Here is a 22,724-nt window from a genome sequence, read left to right on the forward strand (position 1 = left end):
ATGTTTTTCTTGCTGAAAATGTAGGAAAATCAAACTAAATTAAATTTTTCTTCAGTAATGTTTTTGTTCTTTTATAAGAACATCATTGGCTGTGAAAATTATCAAGTGCATTAAAACAAATATATTCATAAATGTTTCCAACATATGCTAAAGTCCAAAATTAAAACTGGAAGAGATAACTTGTAATAAAATGAACAGCATACACACTTTTCCAGCAAAAGGTTCTAACTACTACTTTTTTGTCTAGCATTATGGGCCTTGGATGTCCTTAGCCACAGTCACAATCCTTCTCTATCTTGTTCAGTCTATAGCCCACCTTTGCCAATCTTCGATTCCGAGGTCTTGAAGATCTTCAGTGATCCCATCTATCCATCTTTTTCTGGGAAGGCCTCTTGGCCTCTTCCCTTTCCCCTCATAGTGAAGCTGTTGCCATTGTAGGAAGCCTTACGACATGGCCTAGCTAGCCAGTAATCTTCTGGCCTTAATCACCTGTGTGATCATGGGCTTGCCATAAGTTGTCTGAAGTTCCTGGTTTGTTCTTCTCCTCCATATTGGTTCTTCGTTGACCATGATACCATTTTCATCATAGTCTTCTATAGGTCCGAAGATTTTCCTTAGTATTTTGTTTTCAAATCTCGGTAGTTGTAGTTCGTCCAGCTTTGTCATTGGTCATGTTTCACATCCATAAAGAACTGCAGGTCTAATCAGCAACTCATATACAGTTAGCTTTGTTCTTTTACTAAGGAGTCTGCTTTTTAGTATGTTTGTGAGCCTGAAGTAGATTTTGTTTCTCTGTAGCAAATGAGTCCCTATCTCCTTCTTAATGTCACTGTTTCTGTTTATGTCAGTCCCTAAGTACTTTCTTGAAGGATTCCATAGTGCTGAATGTTATATTGTCTACGGTTAGATGTTCATTATGAGATTATCCCCTTTTAAAAATAACCATGTGTTTATTCTTCTATTCATTATCAGATCCATACTCTTGGCAGCTGTTGCTAATTTTGATGTTAATCTCGTCATCTCCCTTTGAGATGCTCCAATTACGACAATGTCATCCGCATATGCTAGTAATGACAGTTTGTCTCTTGAGTCATTGTCTCTTTTATTGTCTATCTCCTGGACCATTCTGACAACTTTTTCTAGAGCAATGTTAAAGAAAAAATGAAACAGGGCATCTCACTGTTTCAGTCCTGTTTTGCTCTGGAAGCTGTCTGACCTTATGGCCCTGGTTTTTACTGTATACCACACCTCATTCATGCAAATTTCTGCAATTCTGGAGTTTGTCTGGTATCTCAAACTTCTTCATGGCCTTCCACACTGATTGCCTGTGAATTCTGTTGTACGCCTTTTGAAAATCAATGAACAACAGGTGTGTGTCAACATTGCATTCCCAGTTTTTCTCGAGAACTTGTCTTAATGCGAAAATTTGATCGGTTGTGGCTCTATTTTTTTTGGAAACCAGTTTGATATTCACCCATGATTCCCTCCATGTATGGGGTCAATCTCCTCATAACTAGAGATGACAGGATCTTGTATGTCACCTGAAGTAAGGAGATCCCCCTATAGTTTTTATACTCCATTTTATTTCCTTTCTTGTAAATGGAGATTATGCCTGCTTCCTTCCATTCCATTGTCATTCTTTCCTGTCTCCAAATCTGAGAATCAGATTACGGATGGTCTTTGCAAGTTGCTGCCCACCAGATTTGATGAGCTTGGATCTAATATTGTCAGTCCATGCAGCTTTGTGATTATGGAGATTTTGTATGATGACCTGAACTTCATTCTGAATAGGTTCTTTAACTTCTGGTTGGGCAGTGTGTTTTGAGAGGAATGTGGCTGGAATCATGGGGTCTGAACAGTTCAGGAGATTCTGGAATCATTCTTTACATCTTTTGGAAACTTCCTGTTTGTTGGCTAATAGTCTCCCACATGCATCCTTGATGACCAGGGATTTTGGTTGATATGTGTTATATAGAGTCTTAATGTCTCTGAAGAAATCTCTCACTTTCTGCTTCTTATGATTATTCTCTGCTTCCTCAATCAAATCTATGAGAAATTTCCTTTTCTGCTGTCTTCTTAGAATGTTTTGATGCCTCATCAAATTGGTTTTTGATTGTAGGTCTTCTGGGTTGTCCAGCCAATTCATTCTTGCTTTCTTTTTTTGATTTACCACTTCTTCACTTATGCTGTTAAACCATAGTTTCCTTGGTCTGTATTCTCTAGGTAAGGTTTTTATGGCTATTTCTAATTCTAAGATGGATGTGTGCATTGCTTTCCAGGCTTGGTCCATTTACATCTCTCATCATATTCAATTCTAAAGCCTTTCCTATTTCTTCCTAATATTGTTGCCTGGTGTTTGAGTTTATTGGTGCTTATTGGAGTTTACATATATCGTATGAAAAATGATGGTTTTGCTTGTCCTTCGTCATTACCTGGAGTTTCACTTTTATGCTGGCTCTCAACAGAAAGTGATCTGTTCCTGCTTCAGCTCCTCTGAGACTACATATGTTTTTTTATGCTATTATGATATCTTTGGTTAATGATTATATGATCCATTGGGTTCCTAGTTTTGCCATCTGGGGACACTCATGTTTGTTTGTAAATGTATTTTCTAGAGAAATTAGTACTAAGGATTATCAGATCTCTAATGCTGGCTAAGTTGATAAGTCACTCTCCATAATTATCATTCGTTGTCTCATGCAGGCTCTCCTTTCCTATGGTGGGTTGGAAGCACCACTCTTTGCCTATTTTAGCATTAAGGTCCCCAAGAAGCACCACTATGTCATGCACTGGAACCCCTGCCATTGTGTTCTCCAGTTCCTCAAAGAACTGTTTATGTTTCCTCCGTCGCTGACTTCTATGGGAGCATGGGCATTGACCAGTGTGATATTGAACCATCGGCCTCTCATTCTGAGCTTGGAAATCTTCGCAGAAATGCATTCAAATGCCAAGATCGAGTCCCATATATGCTTAGCTAAGATGAAACCAGTACCTAGTTCGTGTCTAATATTTCCTCCATATAGGATCATCATGTTCTCTGAGTGATTATGCCATCCCCACCCACAGTGTTTCTTGGATGGCTGTGATATCCATCTTATACCTCTGTAGTTCACATATTACCTCCTTATGTGCTCCTGCTCTATATAGGCTTCTTACATTCCAGGTTCCTATGTTCAGTCCATTTTTCCAGTTCCATTGTATTGACAGATTCCCTTTAAAGGCTGTCCAGTTGTTTTCTTTTAACTGTTTTGTAACCGTTCTGTCTTTTATATGGTAGGGTTGTTATCCCCACGCACAACCCCCCAAACTGGAGGACCTATGTGTTATAATATTTATCAAAAATCACTTTAGATTTATAACTTTTTTTTTGCCAAATCTTACGTTCAAATCAAGTGTGCTTAAGATTCGAACATAACTTTCTAACAGAAAGTCCTAACACACTTGATAATTTTCACTGCTGATAAAATAACCCAATTAGAAGTAATTAAAAGTGATAGTTGATCAAATGATTTCAGTATACAATTTTTATGAAAAAATAAAAAACAGATAATAAATTCTATAATATTTAATATAAATTTCCAGAAGATTCCAGAAATGAATTATTAAATTCATTTAATAATATCCAATGTTTAAAATAAATGACTGAAAACAAATTTAAATAATTACCTAAATAGACTTGTTTCTGACAATTTATCTCCTATCAAGTCATTTAACCTCAACATACTTTCAGTAAAACAGTTGAGAGAGAATAATGCTTGAAGAATTGAATTCATGTAACATGAATTACCTAAATTCTCAAATCTATATTTAAAAAAATTTCAATAGTTATATTTTGCTAATAATGTCTCAAAATAAAATTACATCATATTTTTAAAATTCTTTACTAAGAATGAGAATTATATACATATATATATAAACTAGAATTACTTACCCTTGTAATTTTGGTGATTTATCACAGATTTCTGGTGATGGTAAATCAATTTCTTCATCTTTGAATGGTGATGTTGATCGTTTTAACCGTTTTGAAGCCACCGAAAAATTTAGTAGTGGACGTTTTGGTGTGCCGACACTTGAACAATGATTACTGGAAAATAAAACATTTTAAAATATTTAAACAAAAAAATGAATAAAACAGAATTTTAAAATATAACTCCAATTTCTTAAAAGAATAATGGGAATTTGCTCACATTGAATAATAGTTTCTCTAGTACTTTCAGGTAACCAAAGCAGGTTTGTCTGCCCAAACATACTGAAGAAACTATTATTCAATAAAGGTGCAAGAAATGGGGCTAGCATTTTTGGCAATTTAACCCCTACCCATTCACCAGTGTGGTTTCACAACAGTTAAAAACCTGTTCCAAAAGCCTCATCGTCACAATATTCTGCTGCTGTTTTCAATTTTATTTTTATCGAGAACTATACATCATAGACATAAGCAGTACTTCCAATTGTTTTCTTCTGTTTTTATTTTACATAGTTATTTTTGATTTGGCTTCTATTTTTAAATAAATAGTTCATTTAAAAAATCGAAAATGATAAAATCTGACCACAAATGTTTAAATATCCTGTTTAAAAGGACAAAGAAAAATTCCACACAATTACAATATTAAAACTTTCTGTAATAAAATAAAAATTTCAATTTAATAATACTCTAAAATGAAAACATATTAACTAATATATATATAAATCAATATTATACAATTAAAATTATAATATTGTTAAAAATCTGTAATTTATATATTAATATCTACTGATTAATTAAATAAAATTATTTATTATAATGAATCTGATGTATAAGAAAGAATTTATGTAAATGTAATAATGTATGAAGTGTGGCAGCACTGTCGATAGTTTGAGAAACAAAGAAACCATTAAAAACAATAAATTAAAATTTAAATAAAAATAGTTTACAATAAATGTAATATACTAATACTTGTATATGAAAAGGACTAAATAGTATACTATCAGATAATACAGGGTGGGGCAGAAAGGACGAACATTTCTTAAAAGAAAGATCACATCATCTGTAATTGTTATTACAAAAGATATTTGTTGGAAGATGTGAGGTCATATTGAAATAGCATTACAGAATTAACTGTGGAAAACATCACACATGTGGTGTCCATTATCAGCGATGCAATGCGATGAAAAGTAAATAAAATAAATGACTATGACAAAATGAAACAAAGACTGCAATAAAATAAAAAAAAAGTAACTAAAAAGCCATAAAAATGGAAGAACAGTGATCTGAGGGCCTAAAAAATAGTTTGTCCATAGCAGGAGTCCATTACAGCAAATAACTTTTCTTATAATTGTACATAAGAAGCCCAGGATTATTTTGACTAATTTCATTATTAAAAAATTAAGACTATACAAAGTTTAAGTCCTTTTGCCTATTTATATCCTTTATTCCAGTCCAGGAACCACAAAACACCCAGCGACTTGAAGTAAACTTCTAAAAATAACAGACGAATATAATCAAAAAACTTACACACAGTTAAAAATTATCTCAATGTTGACACCTTTTTGTAGGCTACAACATCTACACATGTTAAAAACCATTAAAATTCTTCAAGACAGTATTCATGTTATATAATTGCATTTAAGCTGAGAGTCCTCTGATGGATTTTTGGGCCTAGAATTATTAATTTAAAGCCTAGAATTATTTAAATAATCGTACATAGAAGCCCAGGATTATTTTAACTAATTTCATTATTGAAAATTACTCTCAGCTTAAATGCGATTATATAACATGAATGCTGTCGTGAAGAATTTTAACGATTTTTAATGTTTGTAGACATTGTAGCCTACAAAAAGGAGTCAATGTCAAGATCATTTTTAATTGTGTGTTAAGTTTTTTGATTGTATTCATCTGTTATTTTTAGAAGTTTTACTTCAAGTCGCTGGCTGTTTTGTGGTTCCTGGAATGGAATAAAAGGATATAAATAGGCAAAAGGACTTAAACTTTGTTTGTATAGTCTTAATTTTCAATAATGAAATTAGTTCTCTTATAATTTTGGCTAATTATACTACTTTTGGCCAGACCAACATCAGTCATTCATAATGTGAGGTCAGTAATATCAAGCTCTTACTGTATCAAATTAGACAAATAAGTTTAGTTTAAATTAAATTCTAAATCATCATGTAAAGAAATATCTTTGGAATATTTAACTTGAGGTAAAAATTTACCTAGAAATGGATTTTAAAGGCGATCTACTTATTTCAACACCAGTATTTTCTTTTTGATGATTACTTGCATCGTTTTGTGTCATCAGATGAGGTGAGAGTAGCATCGGAGGAGGCCTTATGGGAGGTTTAAAAAAATGGCTTCCAGCAGTGCTTCCAGAAGTTATACGAGTGCTGGCAAAAGTCTATCGTTGCCCAAGGTGATTACTTTAAAGGTGGTTATGCATTGGCAANTATTTAACTTGAGGTAAAAATTTACCTAGAAATGGATTTTAAAGGCGATCTACTTATTTCAACACCAGTATTTTCTTTTTGATGATTACTTGCATATGAATCTTCTCTTGATAATCTCTAAAAAAATTTTTAAATCATGTTTAATTCAGATTACTACTTTTAAAATGCAAAGATCAAATTAACATGACCTTACAGTTATGCTAACTTGTTGCTGATCTGATTTAATTCTTTGCTCATTCCTGTAATCACCTCCTTTATTAATACTGTAAGAAACAGAGTTGGTCTGAGCTTGCTTGTCTCCATTTTGCAAATGCTTTGATAGTTGTTTCTGACGATATGTTGAATTATACCTCAAATCATTTTCTGCATGACATCTAATAGACAATTTTAAAATAAAGTTATTAATTTTTCATCTATATAAACAAATTACAATCTCATAATGATTATTATTCTGTATTTAAAGAAAAGCATCTTTCATCTGAAATTAGCACAAAAAAGTTTAATATGATAACTAGATGTAAAAAAATTTACTATATAAAATTTTTGATTTGAAACCAATAAATTTCTCTCTTATAGACATTAAAATCATATTTAAAAATTAATAAATATGATTTAATGGCTATATTGACTAAATTGATACATAATGGCTAAAATGTGATTTTATTATTTGTTTTAATATTAATTATGGTGTTTGTAAAACATTAAGGCATAATTGACAGATTTATTATTTTGATATTTTTGATTATCTAATGATAATGCCAGTAAACCAAATCACAAAGTAGTGTTTCCACAGTAACTTTGCTGTTTGCTTGTCTAAGAGTTTATTGTAGACAAGAAAACAATCTGTATTGTGTTTGTATATCAGAATTTCTTTTCACTATTTCTGTCAATATCTCAAAAGCAAAAGAGAACTGACACAGTGTATATGAATTTTTCGCTCAAAATGACTTCTAAAATACATGATAAAAGTTTATAAATTTCTTCATGTGATGTCGTAAGGGGTGTGAACATATAAAGATTTCTTGCCTTAATATAATCATTTTTAAATCATATTTGAATCAAAGCTTAAAACTTTATCATGTGAATTGTAACAGATTATAAGATTAATTCCAAATTTAAATGCTACAATACTTTTCTTGCCAAACTGCAACAAAATAAAATAACACAGATACAGTCAAAAATGAAGAAAAATGCCACATGATTACATTACCACAATAAAAAATGTCAAAGTACAAAAATTATTCATATATAAGAAATTAAACTACATGTATATAATTCTGTATAAGAGTAAATTATTAATTAAAACATTATACAATTATAAAATTTTTCATGTATAAACAAAATATTTCACTTGCCTATTTCTAAAATGACTTGACCAATTACTTCGACTATAAGTTTTAAGTGGAGCTGATCTCTCAAAATTTCTATTCTGATGGTGAAGCATTTCATTCCATCTAGATGCACTACTTCTTGAAGAATGCTGACTGTAGAAAGATTTTTGTTGGGTATCATTCCATCTAGTGTCATTACTGTTGTTATTGTTGTGAGATTTAGTTTCCTGATCACTTCTTTTATCACTTGGTGAAGAATCTGTAATATTAAACAACATTAAGTATATAAATATTTACATAAATTTATATTAAATATAAATATTTTTCTTTATAAAAAATCAGTTAATTAGTAGCCAGATTGATAATATTTAGTGATGGGACAACACCAAAATTTCTCCCAATTCTACTGAAAACTACAGATTCCAATTCTTTGAATATTTTCTAAAATTTATTTTAGTTTAGAAAAATTAATGATTTACACTACAAGCATAGTACATTCATTAATTAACAAACATCAAGCTTAAGAATGGAAAATAATTGAGAAATTCACATTCTTTCAAAAGAAACCTGAAAATTCTCCAATTACAGTGAATTCTCAATCTATTGTTTTTGCAGGACTTGGGGGAAAACGACTGACATGGGAAATTTATGTTGTTGATGTTTTTATTGTTTATCTCATATAAAATGTGTTCTTTTCATTGATAGGCTTATATGATGACTTTCTGTAATACTAAATGATATGGAGCTTGTGCATGGATGTTTGTTTATTCTACATTTTAAAAAATTGTTAAGAATACTGAAATTTGTTCTATTTTGTGTGTTCTTTGTTTTATTTTCTTTTTAGACCCCTTCTAGCAATGAAATTTTTATGGCTCTCCCTTAGAATATATGATACAACCCATCCTCTGAATGGACAAGCTAAAATTTACATTTTTTTCATACAATTTCAACATACCAAACATTAATAAACTATTATCAACAAATATGTAACAAATTCCTTTATATACTATACTTATTTCATATACATAAAACTTACTTTTTTTCAAATGTTTGCAACCATCTACAAGTTTTAGTCCACTCCTAAAGTAGTTGCAACTCCCTATGCCAAAAAAGTTTTAGTTATAGACAGTGCACTAGATGAAACTACTCTATAGGCACTACATTAATACATTTTATTACATTTTGTACAAGTAGAAGCATAATGGTATTTCAACAGAACATTTATTTGCACAAATTTTCTTTTCACATCAATTTGAGCATTTTATCAGTAGGTCTAAAAAAATATAGCAGTTAGTGATCTCGAAAAGTATGACAAAGAAATGCCTTATAATTGAGAATATATGGTAGTAGCCAATCTAAAAATAAATGTACAAATACAATAATTATTATACAGATGGCAATCTGAGACAATGTGCTAATTTTTACCAGTGCTGCCAGGTTTTAAGAAGAAATGTTGCCAATAAAGTACAGTATTTTGTAAAGCAGTAGACAAAAAGTAGCCAAAAATCACAATAAAAACTGGTTAGCTGTAGTCAAAGGGTTCAACTGTTAAATTTGGCATGCTTTTATTTTTATTACACAAAAATCAGGGATTCAATTTAGCACCATCTATTATGAGTAAAACAATTGATGTGGGATAACATTTTTCTTTCAGTTAAAATACAGAATGAACATTGCAAGCAGGGCTTTGGAGCGGAGCTGGAGCATGGAGCAAATGGAGCAACGGATTTTTACTCGGAGCAGGAGCACGGAAATTTGTAGTCCTCCACTGCTCCAATATATATATTTATTTAATATTTGAGACGGTGAAAATGGAAGTAGCATAAATTGTAATATTACAAATGTTAAGAATACAATAATTGAACTAAAAAGAAAAGTAACCACAAGCACAGATGAATTTTACATCCGTTCCACATATGTCCCATGTGAAAGGTGGTAATCTTTCTCTCCAGTCTCCACTATCCCCTGACCGAGCTATTCCTTCCCCTTCATGATCCCCAGTTCTCTAAATTCTTGACGATCGCAGATGTGGAGTTAATGGGGAGGAGTGGCTAATGAATAGCAGATTTTAATCTCTGCTTACAAGTGGCTTTAGTCATCAACACAGAAATTAACCACTAGGAGCAACACTAATATTCATTTCTTACATTTGATTTTGAGTGTGACAGTCGTTCATTTCTGTTCGCAATCAGTCTGTTGTAATCGTGTATCATAATTTGTAATTTGTTTGCAGAGATAAGATTTTTATTATTATTTGGTTATTTTGTAAGCACGAATGTTGATATGCGTAACTTCTCAATTAATAACACTTAAATATTTGATTATTTAAGCCATGGCATGAAACCAAAATGTAAAACCATCACTTATAATATACAGTCGATTTATGGAAGAAGAGCTTAAAGAGATGTTCGTATTTAAATATGATAATGGAAAAAAAATATCAGTTACATGCAAGATGGAACACATTGTAAATGGCGAATGTACACAATGCAACTTCAAGGCAAGTGGAACTAGTGCAGGGGTGAGCAACCTTTTTAATCAACGGGCCAATTTAAATTTTAAAATTTTTTGGCGGGCCGCACATAAAGTAACACTTATTATTTAATTTTCAAAACTTTATTTATAATAAACATTAGAATAAAAAAATATAAAATTTTAGAAAAAGTAAAGATTTCATATACAAATTTTAATGCAAAATAAAAACAAGAAAAGAACAGAAAAACGAATTTACTTGAAATTTTTAATGAGAAATTTGGCACTGTTTTTTCGATACAAGCTGATCAATATCAGCCGGAATTGATGAGGTAGCTACACGTACACAGCTTTCTAATCGTGCATCACTCAGTCTTGATCGGTGGTCATTTTTGATTAATTTCATGGTTGAAAATAATTGTTCGCAAACATACGTACTTCCGAACAGAGACGTCATTTGCTTTGCATTTTTCGTCAAGAGCGGAAATTTCTCAGGGCTCACATAAGATTTATAAAAATTTTCAATGTTTACTGAGAAAAACACATTTTTTAAATCGGTATTATTCTGCATGTCAATCACTTCCATTTGAAAGTCTTCGGGAACTGTATCCACATCGATACTAAATGGCGAGGAAAACATTTTCATGGAAACCGCTGTCTTCTCAGCTTTGAACATTTGGAATCGTAATTGAAATTCGTTAATTAAAATGTCTATATATTGTGAGTATTTTTAAGAAGTAGTAACGTTTTCTTTTTCTAAATGTAGAAAGTGACACACATTATTCTGCAAAAGATGCTGTTTCCACAATTTTAATTTGCACTCAAAGCCCTGAATTTTATCATACAAATTGTGAATAAACTGTCCTTTGCCTTGAAGTTCCACATTAAGATCATTGAGATGCTGAGTCATGTCGATAAGAAACCCAAAATCGCACATCCATTCTTTATTACCAAAATGAGGAAAGGCATATCTCTTCATATCCAAGAACAATTGTATTTCGTTTTTTAAGTTGTATACTCTTTTTAGCATTGCACCTCTACTAAGCCAACGTACTTCGGTATTAAAAACCACGTCGCCATATTCAGTTTCTAAATCTTTCAGGAAATCTTTAAATTCACAGTGATTTAACGCGCGCGACTTTATAAAATTGATTAGTTTAATTATTGGTACTGTGACATTTGGCAAACTCAATCTTTTTGCACACAAATTTTCCTGGTGAATTATGCAGTAATTAACGAATATTTCCCTTCCTGTGACCTTCTTAATGTCTTGAAATAGCTTTCCCGATACTCCTACCTCCATGCTTGACATTGCTCATGCTCCATCTGTCAATATACCAATAATCTTTTCTAATGAAATTGAAAAATTTTCCAACACAGACTTTAGTTCATCGTACAGGTCTTTGCCGGTTGTAGTCCCTTGCATTGGAATCAGTGAACACAATTCTTCGGTAATATTAAATTTGGTGTCAATACCACGTAAAAATGTAGCCAGTTGTGCTGTATCGCTAATATCGCAACTCTCATCAAGTGCCAAAGAACAGTATTCGAATTTTGCAATGCGTTCACGAAGCGTTGTTGCTATGTTCTCAGACAAGTCTTCAATTCTCCTTGCAATGGTGAATCTTGATAAACTAATGTTTGAAATAATATTTATTTTATTAGGAAATGCTATTTCTGCGACAGCAGTCAGACATTCTTTTATCATCTCTCCATCTGCAAAGGGTTTCATTTTTTTGCCCAGTATTTGACTGACAACAAAACTAGCCTTTACTGCCGTATTTGATAAAATAGCTTGATTTTTAAAAATAGCCTGTTGTTTTTCCAAGTTTTTCTCCATTTGATTAAACTTATCTATCCAGAGTTGTCCTGTTAAGTTTTTATATTGTTGTTCATGTTTTGTATCGTAATGCCTTTTTATGTTATATTCTTTTAATGTCAACACAGTCTCTGAGCATATTAAGCATACAGCTTTATCTTCAACGAAAGTGAAAAAGTAATCAAATTTCCACTTTTCTTGGAAATGCCTGTGCTCATCCGCAACCTTCCGTTTTTTTTGTTTGCTTTTCCGACATGCTATTATGGATTAAAAATTTGAAAGTTAAAAAAATTTGTAGGAAAACTTAATTTTGAATAAAAAAAAAACTCTAATATTACCTTTTTGACAATATTATTTCACTCACGCCTTTCAAGAAACACAAGAATTGCTAAAATTGCTAGTTAACAGCTTACCAGTCTGATTGTATGACAGAAGCAAACACAAACAAGCACAGACGCGGCGCGTTCGTATTGCATGTTTGAAGAACTCGTCACAAAAAATTGTTTCGGTTTAGTATGTACTACCATTTTATTATAAATAATTTTATAACAATATATTGATGGGAGAAAGTCGATAAAATAAATTCAATTTTAAAAATGCTTGGCGGGCCGCATAAACATGTTTAACGGGTCGCAAGCAGCCCACGGGCCGCGTGTTGCTCATCCCTGAACTAGTGTGTCGAAAAACTTCAATCTTTGACAGCATGTGAAGCATAATCATCCTGAAATTTACAAAGGGTTAGTTAAAAAGAAGGATCAACACAACGAAGTAGCTGCAAGAAGAAAACATAATCATGACAATTTTACCATTGCACTTTCATGTCATAAGAAATGCAGAACTGATAAACCAAAAATTGATACATATTTTACATCATCAGAGATTACAATCACTATGGATATCAAAATTATTTATAATAAAATGGTAGTACATACTTTCCACAAGGGACTTGTTTAGATGGTTTTTATGAGTATGACACCACTCACTATGTTCATATTAAATAACAAAGAATTCCAAAAGATTGCTGGTGAAATGGTTCAGAAGCTTGGTATTTCGATAGGACATGATGCTGTTCGTCACTTAGTAATAACCACATAAGCACAGCAGCGTCTACTCGCATCAATATAAGACAAACTTTAAAAGGACAATTATGCTATTTAAAGCTAGATGTTGCAACCTGTGGAAATAGAAATTTTCTTGCCATCATTGTACAATTTTGGAACGAAAAAAAAATGAGAAAACTGAAATAAAAACATTGAATATTGTCAATACTGAAGGAAGACATAACTCTCTATATGTGAAAAATCAAATTAAAGAAACTTTGAACAAATTTGAAATCAATGAAAAACAAGTACTAAGTATTTGTGTAGATAATGCAGCAAACATGACGTGCTGTAAATAAACTTGGCGATCATGAAAATATTTTCTAGGATAAAGATGAAAAAAACTGAAGATATCGAAGAAATGTATGTAGACATTTCGCCACAGTGGGTTAAAAATCCTTCCCTAACATTGCCAGCATGGACTAATAATAATATGAAAATTCATCTAATGAGGTGTGGGATTCACACACTTCAACTGGCCATTTGGGATGGATTAAAGAATGAACGAATAACAAAGATATTAGGGAAAATTTGACAGGTTGTGGTAAAATTATGAACGCCAAGAATTTGTAATGTTTTGCTAAAAATGTATGGTAAAACTCAATTCCTAGATACCAGGGCTATGGAGTCGCATAAAAATCTACCGACTCCAACTCTGACCAGGAGCGGACTTGCTACCAAAAGAGACCCGGAAATTCAGATGTTATCACATGACCTCAGAATAAAAGATTCAAATAAAGTTCTAATAAAGATAGAACGTAGAAACTTTTTATTCCAAAACTATAAGACTCCTCTAAGTAATATATAAATATGTATTTGATAATTTTTACTTCTCCGGCTGTTATATATAACAGAGGGAAAGTGTAGCACTGTCAAAAAATGACCCCTCCCAAATTTTTACATTTTTGGACTCAGGACACCTTGAAATTTTGAGATATGCAAAAGATTTGAGGTTTTTTTCTATATGTGTGGATGTTAGACTGTGTGTGTTGGCATGATTTTGTTCACTCTGTTTGAAGCCTAATAATTTCTGTGGTCAGAATTGGAGTCAGATGGTTTAACACAGGAGTTAGTTATTAAGCGTCAAAGTGGTTGAACTAAATCATGTCCCCATATACATTCTAGCATCTTAGGCGAGAACATCTTAACGGGTTTTACTGTACTATTATACAGTGACAAAAAAGCTTACTTTGAGGGTAGAGACAAATTTTATTTTACAGTCGACCCCCCTATAACGTGTGTTCCTATAATGACAATTCCTATAACGTAGCGAAAAAATTGTAGCAACATTTGTATAAAGCATCTCCTAAAACATCTTCGCTGACTCGTTTCGCGACAAGATTAATAGAGTCTGGACTAATAGTGGATGAGCAGCCAAACTACTTTCCTCCGACCCTGCGCCACGTTACGGAGCGGCTAAATTGAGTTGGTATCGTCTGTACAGTATTATATATAAATTAGTGTACATATTAAATTACTGTACATATAATTATATATTAATTATATATAAATTAGGTACTGTATATATAATTATATATTAACTTATTGTAACTTTATTATAATTAAATATATAATTTCCGCCGTCTAGCGTGGTGCCACGCTACGGAGATTTTAGGCAATAAGTTGAGTTTATTATCGTCTGTACAGTATGTAAATTAGGTACCGTAAGTCTAATACAGCACTAATTTTATACATTTCTTGTGAAAGAAACACTTCTTATTCAACGGCCATAAAAATTATTTATATTAACCCCTTAAGCCCATAACCCGAGATATCTCGGGCAAGTTACATAACGTTACATAAAATGAGGTCCTTAAGGCCATTTTTGAAATTTTTTTTTTTTTGGAATTTTTGGAATGTTTTTTAGGTCCCGAAATTTTTTCAAAATTTTTTTCCCGCGCAAAAAAATTTTATCGCGATTTTAATGAGCCTATGTGAAGGCTCGATTAAGGCTTAATTGTTTTTTAATGGGAGTTTTTTATCAAAATTATTTCATGGTTTTTAAGTTGTAGCGCACGGATTTTCATTCAGTAAAGTTATTTAAAGTTAGTTTCTGATGTCAAAAACGACCTCCGATGGTTTTTTAATTTTTTTAATTAATATATTTTTATAAATATATAATTAATTAATTAGGGGGGGTCGGAAATCGCAATAAAATATTGAATTTTTTAAAAATATTTAAAAATTTCTGTGTCGCTTATAGTCACCCTACTTTAAACCCTTGTCCTCCCGAGACGTCTATGAGAATGTCCCGGGAAATCCGACTCCAGCTGTGTTCAAGGTCACCCAGCTGTGTAAACAATGACTCATCGGTGTTACATTTCACAGACAGGCGAAACAAAGGAAAATAAAATTTAAAGCTTTTTCTTCAAAATAAACGCATTTCTTTCGTTTTTTTTCTGTTTTAAGTATTTTTTACGTTTAATTGAAATCTATATAAAAAATGTCAATGTCCTTAAGGAGTTAATGATGTCTCCAAAGGTCAAGTTATTTTTCTGCGAAAAATTATTTATCAGAAATTGCGGCCGCCATTTCGTGTGCTATTCCGTGACGAAGACAAGCTTTGAACAACGGCGTAGTCGAATGGTGCACACTCAGTAAGTAATCCTATAATTTTTTTTATAGAATAGTTTATACAGATTATTCCCAAAAAATTATACGTGTTTTGGAAATGCTGAGTGGAATTAGTCTAGAATCGGTTAATTTTATATAAGAAAACCTTTCAAACAGCCTTAGTCCGTAAAGTTCACACCTATTGGGCTGCGATTGGCTCATGTATTTAATCATTCCTACAATGTAAAATTCAATTAGCGTGGAACGTATCTAAGCGTTATAGGGGGTCTACTGTATTATTATTTTTTTAATTTTGAAAGCTAATAACGAGTAAAATATTCATTAAGAGATATGACACATGACAACTTTTATGTCTTCACCCTGTCAACCTTTAATTAAGAACCAAAATTTAATAGTATTAATGCCCCTTTATACGCAAGCTACAGTGCCATATTTAGTTTCTTAAACTTTACCCATTCTGAAATATTGTTTAATATCTCAGAACAGAAAATAAAGAAATTAAACAAATTAGACGCCAACACACACACTCGTGCAAATTTTTCCCCTTTTACTGACTTTTTTGAGGGGTTTGGGAGGTCTCCAAACGTGTAGATTTGCATAAAAAAAATTTGGAGGGTCAAATTTAACATGATTCCAATACTTTTCCGTTTTATATACATTATAAGTTGGGAAGTTAAAAGGAGTTGGAATCGGCGGATTTTTTGACAACTCTGACTCTGGCTAAAACACCAAAACTTCACGACTCTGACTCCACAGCCCTGCTAGATAAGGTAACAATATGGGGTTCTACATATGCCATGCTTGATCGTCTTCTTTTTTTTTTAAAGACTACTGCAACCAAGTAGCTGCTGCTGGGACAAAAGACCTAGAACTTAGCAAAGCAGAATGGGACAAAGTAAAACATAAAGCTGTTTTATAAAAACCAAATATTTCGACAATTGCCCTTCAAGCTGTTGATCTTACTCCGGGAACGTTTATGAAAGAATGGTGTAAACCAGAAAAATGTATGGAAGAATTTGGAGGATATGTTGTGTTAGGAATTCTGTCTTCCATGAAAAAGCGGAAAGAAATGCTTATTCAAAACATACATTTTCTTGCTAGAGTGTATGTTGATTCTAAGTATAGAATCTTATTAATTGTGGCAGAAAAACTAAAAGCGAAAGAAGATCTTTCAGACATCGAATGATGAATCAAAAGACAAACACTAATTGATTTGGCTGAAAAGCCAGCAATTGTTGAGCTGTCACAAACAACCTGATATGATAAATATACAAGGTCTGTTCAAAAAGTATCGGACCTTTTTTTTTCCGCGTAAACCAATGATGCGCGAGTGGCCTTCTTCGGTGGAGTTGTGGAGGGGATAGTCATGCACAGCCCTGAATTTTTTCCCGCCTGAAGGAAGCGTCAGTCATTGGCAATCAGCCTATGAGTGAGGTCATGTAGTGCGCTCTCGTCGAATTCCACTAAGCTGGAAAATGACTAACAACGTGAACAGTGATATTACATCAAATTTTGCCAAAAACCTTGGCAATACCTGAGTGTAAACCATTCGCAAAATTCAGCAGGCTTTCGGGGACGATCCTCGAGGCCAAAAAAAGCGCGGCAGGTCCGCAGCAATATCAAAGGTCATGTTGACAGTTTTTTCGACTCTCGTGGGGTGGTGTGTCGTGAGTACGCACCACAAGGCCAAACCATCGCAAAGGAGTACTACCAGGAGGTCCTTCGTCGTCTTTCCGATACAGTGCGACGCAAATGACCGTATCTGTGGTCGATCAAAACTTGGCAGCTCCAGCGTGATAACGCATCCGCCCATTCTGCGCATCTGTTTCAGGCTTTCGTCGCCAAACACAATACTCCTGTGGTTCGTCACGCTCCGTACTTTCCCCACATGGCTCCGTGTGACCTTTGGCTATTTCCCGAGCTGAAAATGCCGCTAAAAGGAACCCGAATTTAGTCGAGAGAAGACATCGTGCAGAATGCGACGGACCGGCTGATGGCCATTCCAAAAGATGCGTTCCAGCAGTGTTTCCAGCAATGGCAGGAACACTGGGAGAAGTGTATACATTACCAAGGAGACTACTTTGAAGGGAATTAGGGTTTTATACCTCAAAGTCAATAAATTTATTTTTGCCGACCAAAGGTCCGATACTTTTTAAACAGACCTTGTAGATTTGGAAGAAGATGATTTTGAAAAAGAATTGAATAGAAGAGAAAACAGTTGTCGAATTTCCACTATACACAATAAAGATGACAACGAAATAGACAAACATGTTGAGAAAGGCTGCAATGCAATAGAGGATGTGGAGAGATTAAAGGTGAATGTATTGGAAGCCATTGACCATTATTCGGAGCGCATCAGAAAAGCATGCAGAGTTGCTTCAAGCATGGCAACTTCTCAAGCAAGTGTTGAGCATCTATTTTCTGGATTAAGATTGCTTTTAAGTGATAATAGGCAATCAAAGAAGGACAATTTTCTGTCTGCCATTATTTATTAAAATCAAGGTTGAATGTTAATTTTTTAAATAATAAATTAGTTGTAAATAAAAAAGTTTTTTTATATGTAATGTACTTATATATCAAAGAAAAAATTAGTGTAATTCCTATAAAAATATTTTAACCGGAGCATGGAGTGGAGCATGGAGCGGAGCTGGAGCAAATACTTTGATGCCGGATCAGAGCAACTCAAAAAAATGGTCGCTCCAAAGCCCTGACTGCAAGAAAATTAATAATGCAGAAACGAAGAATACAAGAAAAATTAACATTATATATATGGGTCCTTATTTGAAATTGGGGAAAACAATCAATAGATGTGGGAAAACAATTGATACAGGAATAATAGATTGAAAATCCACTGTATATGTGGATATGCATGTTTTTATTGTGTACTACAAAATAAATCTGTAACCTTATTTCAGATATAAGTTAATATTGCAATACCATACTCAAAGAAATTACAGCTAATTCCCTTTTACTCAAAGAACTATCCCATCATTTCATCTATGGTTGCCATCTTTGGGAACTGCTTCATTGGCTGACATGATGATTGGGGGGGAGAGGAAAGGTAAATGTGAAGATGTATTTCTTTTTTTCATCATTCTTGTAATCGGCATGCCTTGTAAATGCTTTAATTCCATTGTATTTAACACTAAATGAGATTTTGAAAATAATGAAATGAGCCAAAAAATATCAACATCATGAGTAAACCAATTTTTTAATTCATTCGTTAGTTAGTTAGTTTTTATTGGCACAAGAGCCATACAGGCCATACTGCGCCATGACACATGGTACAATTTCAGATATACAATAAATAGAAAGACACATATATAAACATAAAAACAAAAACAAATAAACAAAACATAACAGTTTAACCATTAAACAGCCAATGGTAATATAAATAAATAAATAAACAACAACGAAAAATATATACAATAATTTAAATAGGTAACACAAAGTAAATAAAACTGTCCAATAAATAAATAATCAAATTTCTCTATACATATTAATGACTTTCAGAAAGTCCACTATATTGTCCAGATTTGGACTCTGGCCCAAAATCTCTCTAAAGCTTGCATTTCCGAAATGCTGTCTACGACTCTGGTCAAAAGCAACACAGTTGCAAAATATGTGTTTAACACTTACAGTACACTTGCAGTGCTGACATACTGGTTCGTCATCTCCCTTCAAAAGGTATTTTGAAGGTCAGTTGAGTCAGTTGAGTGTGTCCAATTCTCAAATGAGTAAGGACAACTTCAGATCTCCTATCATACTGCCTATTGTGTGTCCAATTTTCTACTAAAGGTTTGATCTCGTCTAGTTTATTGTGAGTTTGTGCATTCCACATATTTTGCCATCTCTCTGCTAGTTGTTTTTTAACGACTAGCTTCAAATCGCCTCCTTCAATACGCATTGTATGCTGTGAAGGACTTGCTGACTTAGCAGCGGCATCAGCTTCTTCATTTCCTCTTATTCCTACGTGGCCTGGGACCCAACNGTGTGTCCAATTCTGAAACGAGTAAGGACAACTTCAGATCTCCTATCATACTGCCTATTGTGTGTCCAATTTTCTACTAAAGGTTTGATCTCGTCTAGTTTATTGTGAGTTTGTGCATTCCACATATTTTGCCATCTCTCTGCTAGTTGTTTTTTAACGACTAGCTTCAAACCACCTCCTTCAATACGCATTGTATGCTGTGAAGGACTTGCTGACTTAGCAGCGGCATCAGCTTCTTCATTTCCTCTTATTCCTACGTGGCCTGGGACCCAACAAAATTTTATAAAGAAATTCCTTGCAAGAAAATGACAAATTAGTTTCTGAATTTTAATAACTATGGAGTGAGAACTAGGTTCATACGACATCAAAGCCTGAAGTGCACTAACTGAGTCAGTGTAAATCACGCAGCAACAATGACCTTTTCTATTTATGTATTTTAGGGCTAAATAAATAGCCTGCAACTCCGCAGAAAAGATGGAAGAATTTGATGCTATTTGTTCTGTCACAATTTCATTTTGGCAGACAAAGGCTAAGCCAACATAGTTATCCGANCCAAAACCTGGCAGCTCCAGCGTGATAACGCATCCGCCCATTCTGCGCATCTGTTTCAGGCTTTCGTCGCCAAACACAATACTCCTGTGGTTCGTCACGCTCCGTACTTTCCCCACATGGCTCCGTGTGACCTTTGGCTATTTCCCGAGCTGAAAATGCCGCTAAAAGAAACCCGAATTTAGTCGAGAGAAGACATCGTGCGGAATGCGACGGACCGGCTGATGGCCATTCCAAAAGATGCGTTCCAGCAGTGTTTCCAGCAATGGCAGGAACACTGGGAGAAGTGTATACATTACCAAGGAGACTACTTTGAAGGGAATTAGGGTTTTATACCTCAAAGTCAATAAATTTATTTTTGCCGACCAAAGGTCCGATACTTTTTAAACAGACCTTGTAGATTTGGAAGAAGATGATTTTGAAAAAGAATTGAATAGAAGAGAAAACAGTTGTCGAATTTCCACTATACACAATAAAGATGACAACGAAATAGACAAACATGTTGAGAAAGGCTGCAATGCAATAGAGGATGTGGAGAGATTAAAGGTGAATGTATTGGAAGCCATTGACCATTATTCGGAGCGCATCAGAAAAGCATGCAGAGTTGCTTCAAGCATGGCAACTTCTCAAGCAAGTGTTGAGCATCTATTTTCTGGATTAAGATTGCTTTTAAGTGATAATAGGCAATCAAAGAAGGACAATTTTCTGTCTGCCATTATTTATTAAAATCAAGGTTGAATGTTAATTTTTTAAATAATAAATTAGTTGTAAATAAAAAAGTTTTTTTATATGTAATGTACTTATATATCAAAGAAAAAATTAGTGTAATTCCTATAAAAATATTTTAACCGGAGCATGGAGTGGAGCATGGAGCGGAGCTGGAGCAAATACTTTGATGCCGGATCAGAGCAACTCAAAAAAATGGTCGCTCCAAAGCCCTGACTGCAAGAAAATTAATAATGCAGAAACGAAGAATACAAGAAAAATTAACATTATATATATGGGTCCTTATTTGAAATTGGGGAAAACAATCAATAGATGTGGGAAAACAATTGATACAGGAATAATAGATTGAAAATCCACTGTATATGTGGATATGCATGTTTTTATTGTGTACTACAAAATAAATCTGTAACCTTATTTCAGATATAAGTTAATATTGCAATACCATACTCAAAGAAATTACAGCTAATTCCCTTTTACTCAAAGAACTATCCCATCATTTCATCTATGGTTGCCATCTTTGGGAACTGCTTCATTGGCTGACATGATGATTGGGGGGGAAAGGAAAGGTAAATGTGAAGATGTATTTCTTTTTTTCATCATTCTTGTAATCGGCATGCCTTGTAAATGCTTTAATTCCATTGTATTTAACACTAAATGAGATTTTGAAAATAATGAAATGAGCCAAAAAATATCAACATCATGAGTAAACCAATTTTTTAATTCATTCGTTAGTTAGTTAGTTTTTATTGGCACAAGAGCCATACAGGCCATACTGCGCCATGACACATGGTACAATTTCAGATATACAATAAATAGAAAGACACATATATAAACATAAAAACAAAAACAAATAAACAAAACATAACAGTTTAACCATTAAACAGCCAATGGTAATATAAATAAATAAATAAACAACAACGAAAAATATATACAATAATTTAAATAGGTAACACAAAGTAAATAAAACTGTCCAATAAATAAATAATCAAATTTCTCTATACATATTAATGACTTTCAGAAAGTCCACTATATTGTCCAGATTTGGACTCTGGCCCAAAATCTCTCTAAAGCTTGCATTTCCGAAATGCTGTCTACGACTCTGGTCAAAAGCAACACAGTTGCAAAATATGTGTTTAACACTTACAGTACACTTGCAGTGCTGACATACTGGTTCGTCATCTCCCTTCAAAAGGTATTGATGAGTCAGTCGAGTGTGACCAATTCTCAGACGAGTAAGGATAACCTCAGATCTCCTATCATATTGCCTATTATGTGTCCAATTTTCTACCAAAGGTTTGATCTCGTAAAGTTTATTGTGGATTTGTGCATTCCACATGATTTGCCATCTCTCGGCTAGTCGTTTTTTAACAACTAGCTTCAAATCACCTCCTTCAATATGCATTGTATGCTGTGAAGGGCTTGCTGACTTAGCAGCTGTATCAGCTTCTTCATTACCTCTTATACCCACGTGGCCTGGGACCCAACAGAACTTCACAAATAAATTTCTTGTAGTGAGATGACAAATTAGTTTCTGAATTTTAATAACTAGAGAGTGAGAACTAGGTTCATACGAGATCAAAGCCTGAAGTGCACTAACTGAGTCAGTGTAAATCACGCAGCAACGATGACCTTTCCGATTTATATGCTTTAAGGCTAAGTAAATAGCCTGCAACTCCGCAGAAAAGATGGAAGAATTCGGTGCTATTTGTTCTGCCACAATTTCATCCTGGCAAACAAAGGCT

At 33.4% G+C, this 22,724-nt stretch overlaps 1 protein-coding gene across 2 annotated transcripts in view; it reads right to left on the reverse strand.

The window, feature by feature from the left end:
- Nucleotides 1-22,724, reverse strand: part of LOC111632535 (ubiquitin carboxyl-terminal hydrolase 37-like) — a 78,169-nt gene that overhangs the window by 23,646 nt on the left and 31,799 nt on the right. For both annotated transcript variants that reach the window (XM_023376978.1, XM_023376979.1), the window contains 5 exons: nt 7,776-8,010; nt 6,614-6,794; nt 6,446-6,537; nt 3,932-4,084; nt 3,667-3,801 (listed from right to left, as the gene is read on the reverse strand). In XM_023376978.1, coding sequence (XP_023232746.1) covers nt 3,667-3,801; nt 3,932-4,084; nt 6,446-6,537; nt 6,614-6,794; nt 7,776-8,010 — 796 coding nt within the window. The remainder of the gene's footprint in view (nt 1-3,666; nt 3,802-3,931; nt 4,085-6,445; nt 6,538-6,613; nt 6,795-7,775; nt 8,011-22,724) is intronic.

The sequence above is a fragment of the Centruroides sculpturatus genome, unplaced genomic scaffold (genome assembly GCF_000671375.1).
Source record: "Centruroides sculpturatus isolate CEXI.00-Female unplaced genomic scaffold, Cexi_2.0 scaffold714, whole genome shotgun sequence".
Classification (NCBI taxonomy): domain Eukaryota; kingdom Metazoa; phylum Arthropoda; class Arachnida; order Scorpiones; family Buthidae; genus Centruroides; species Centruroides sculpturatus.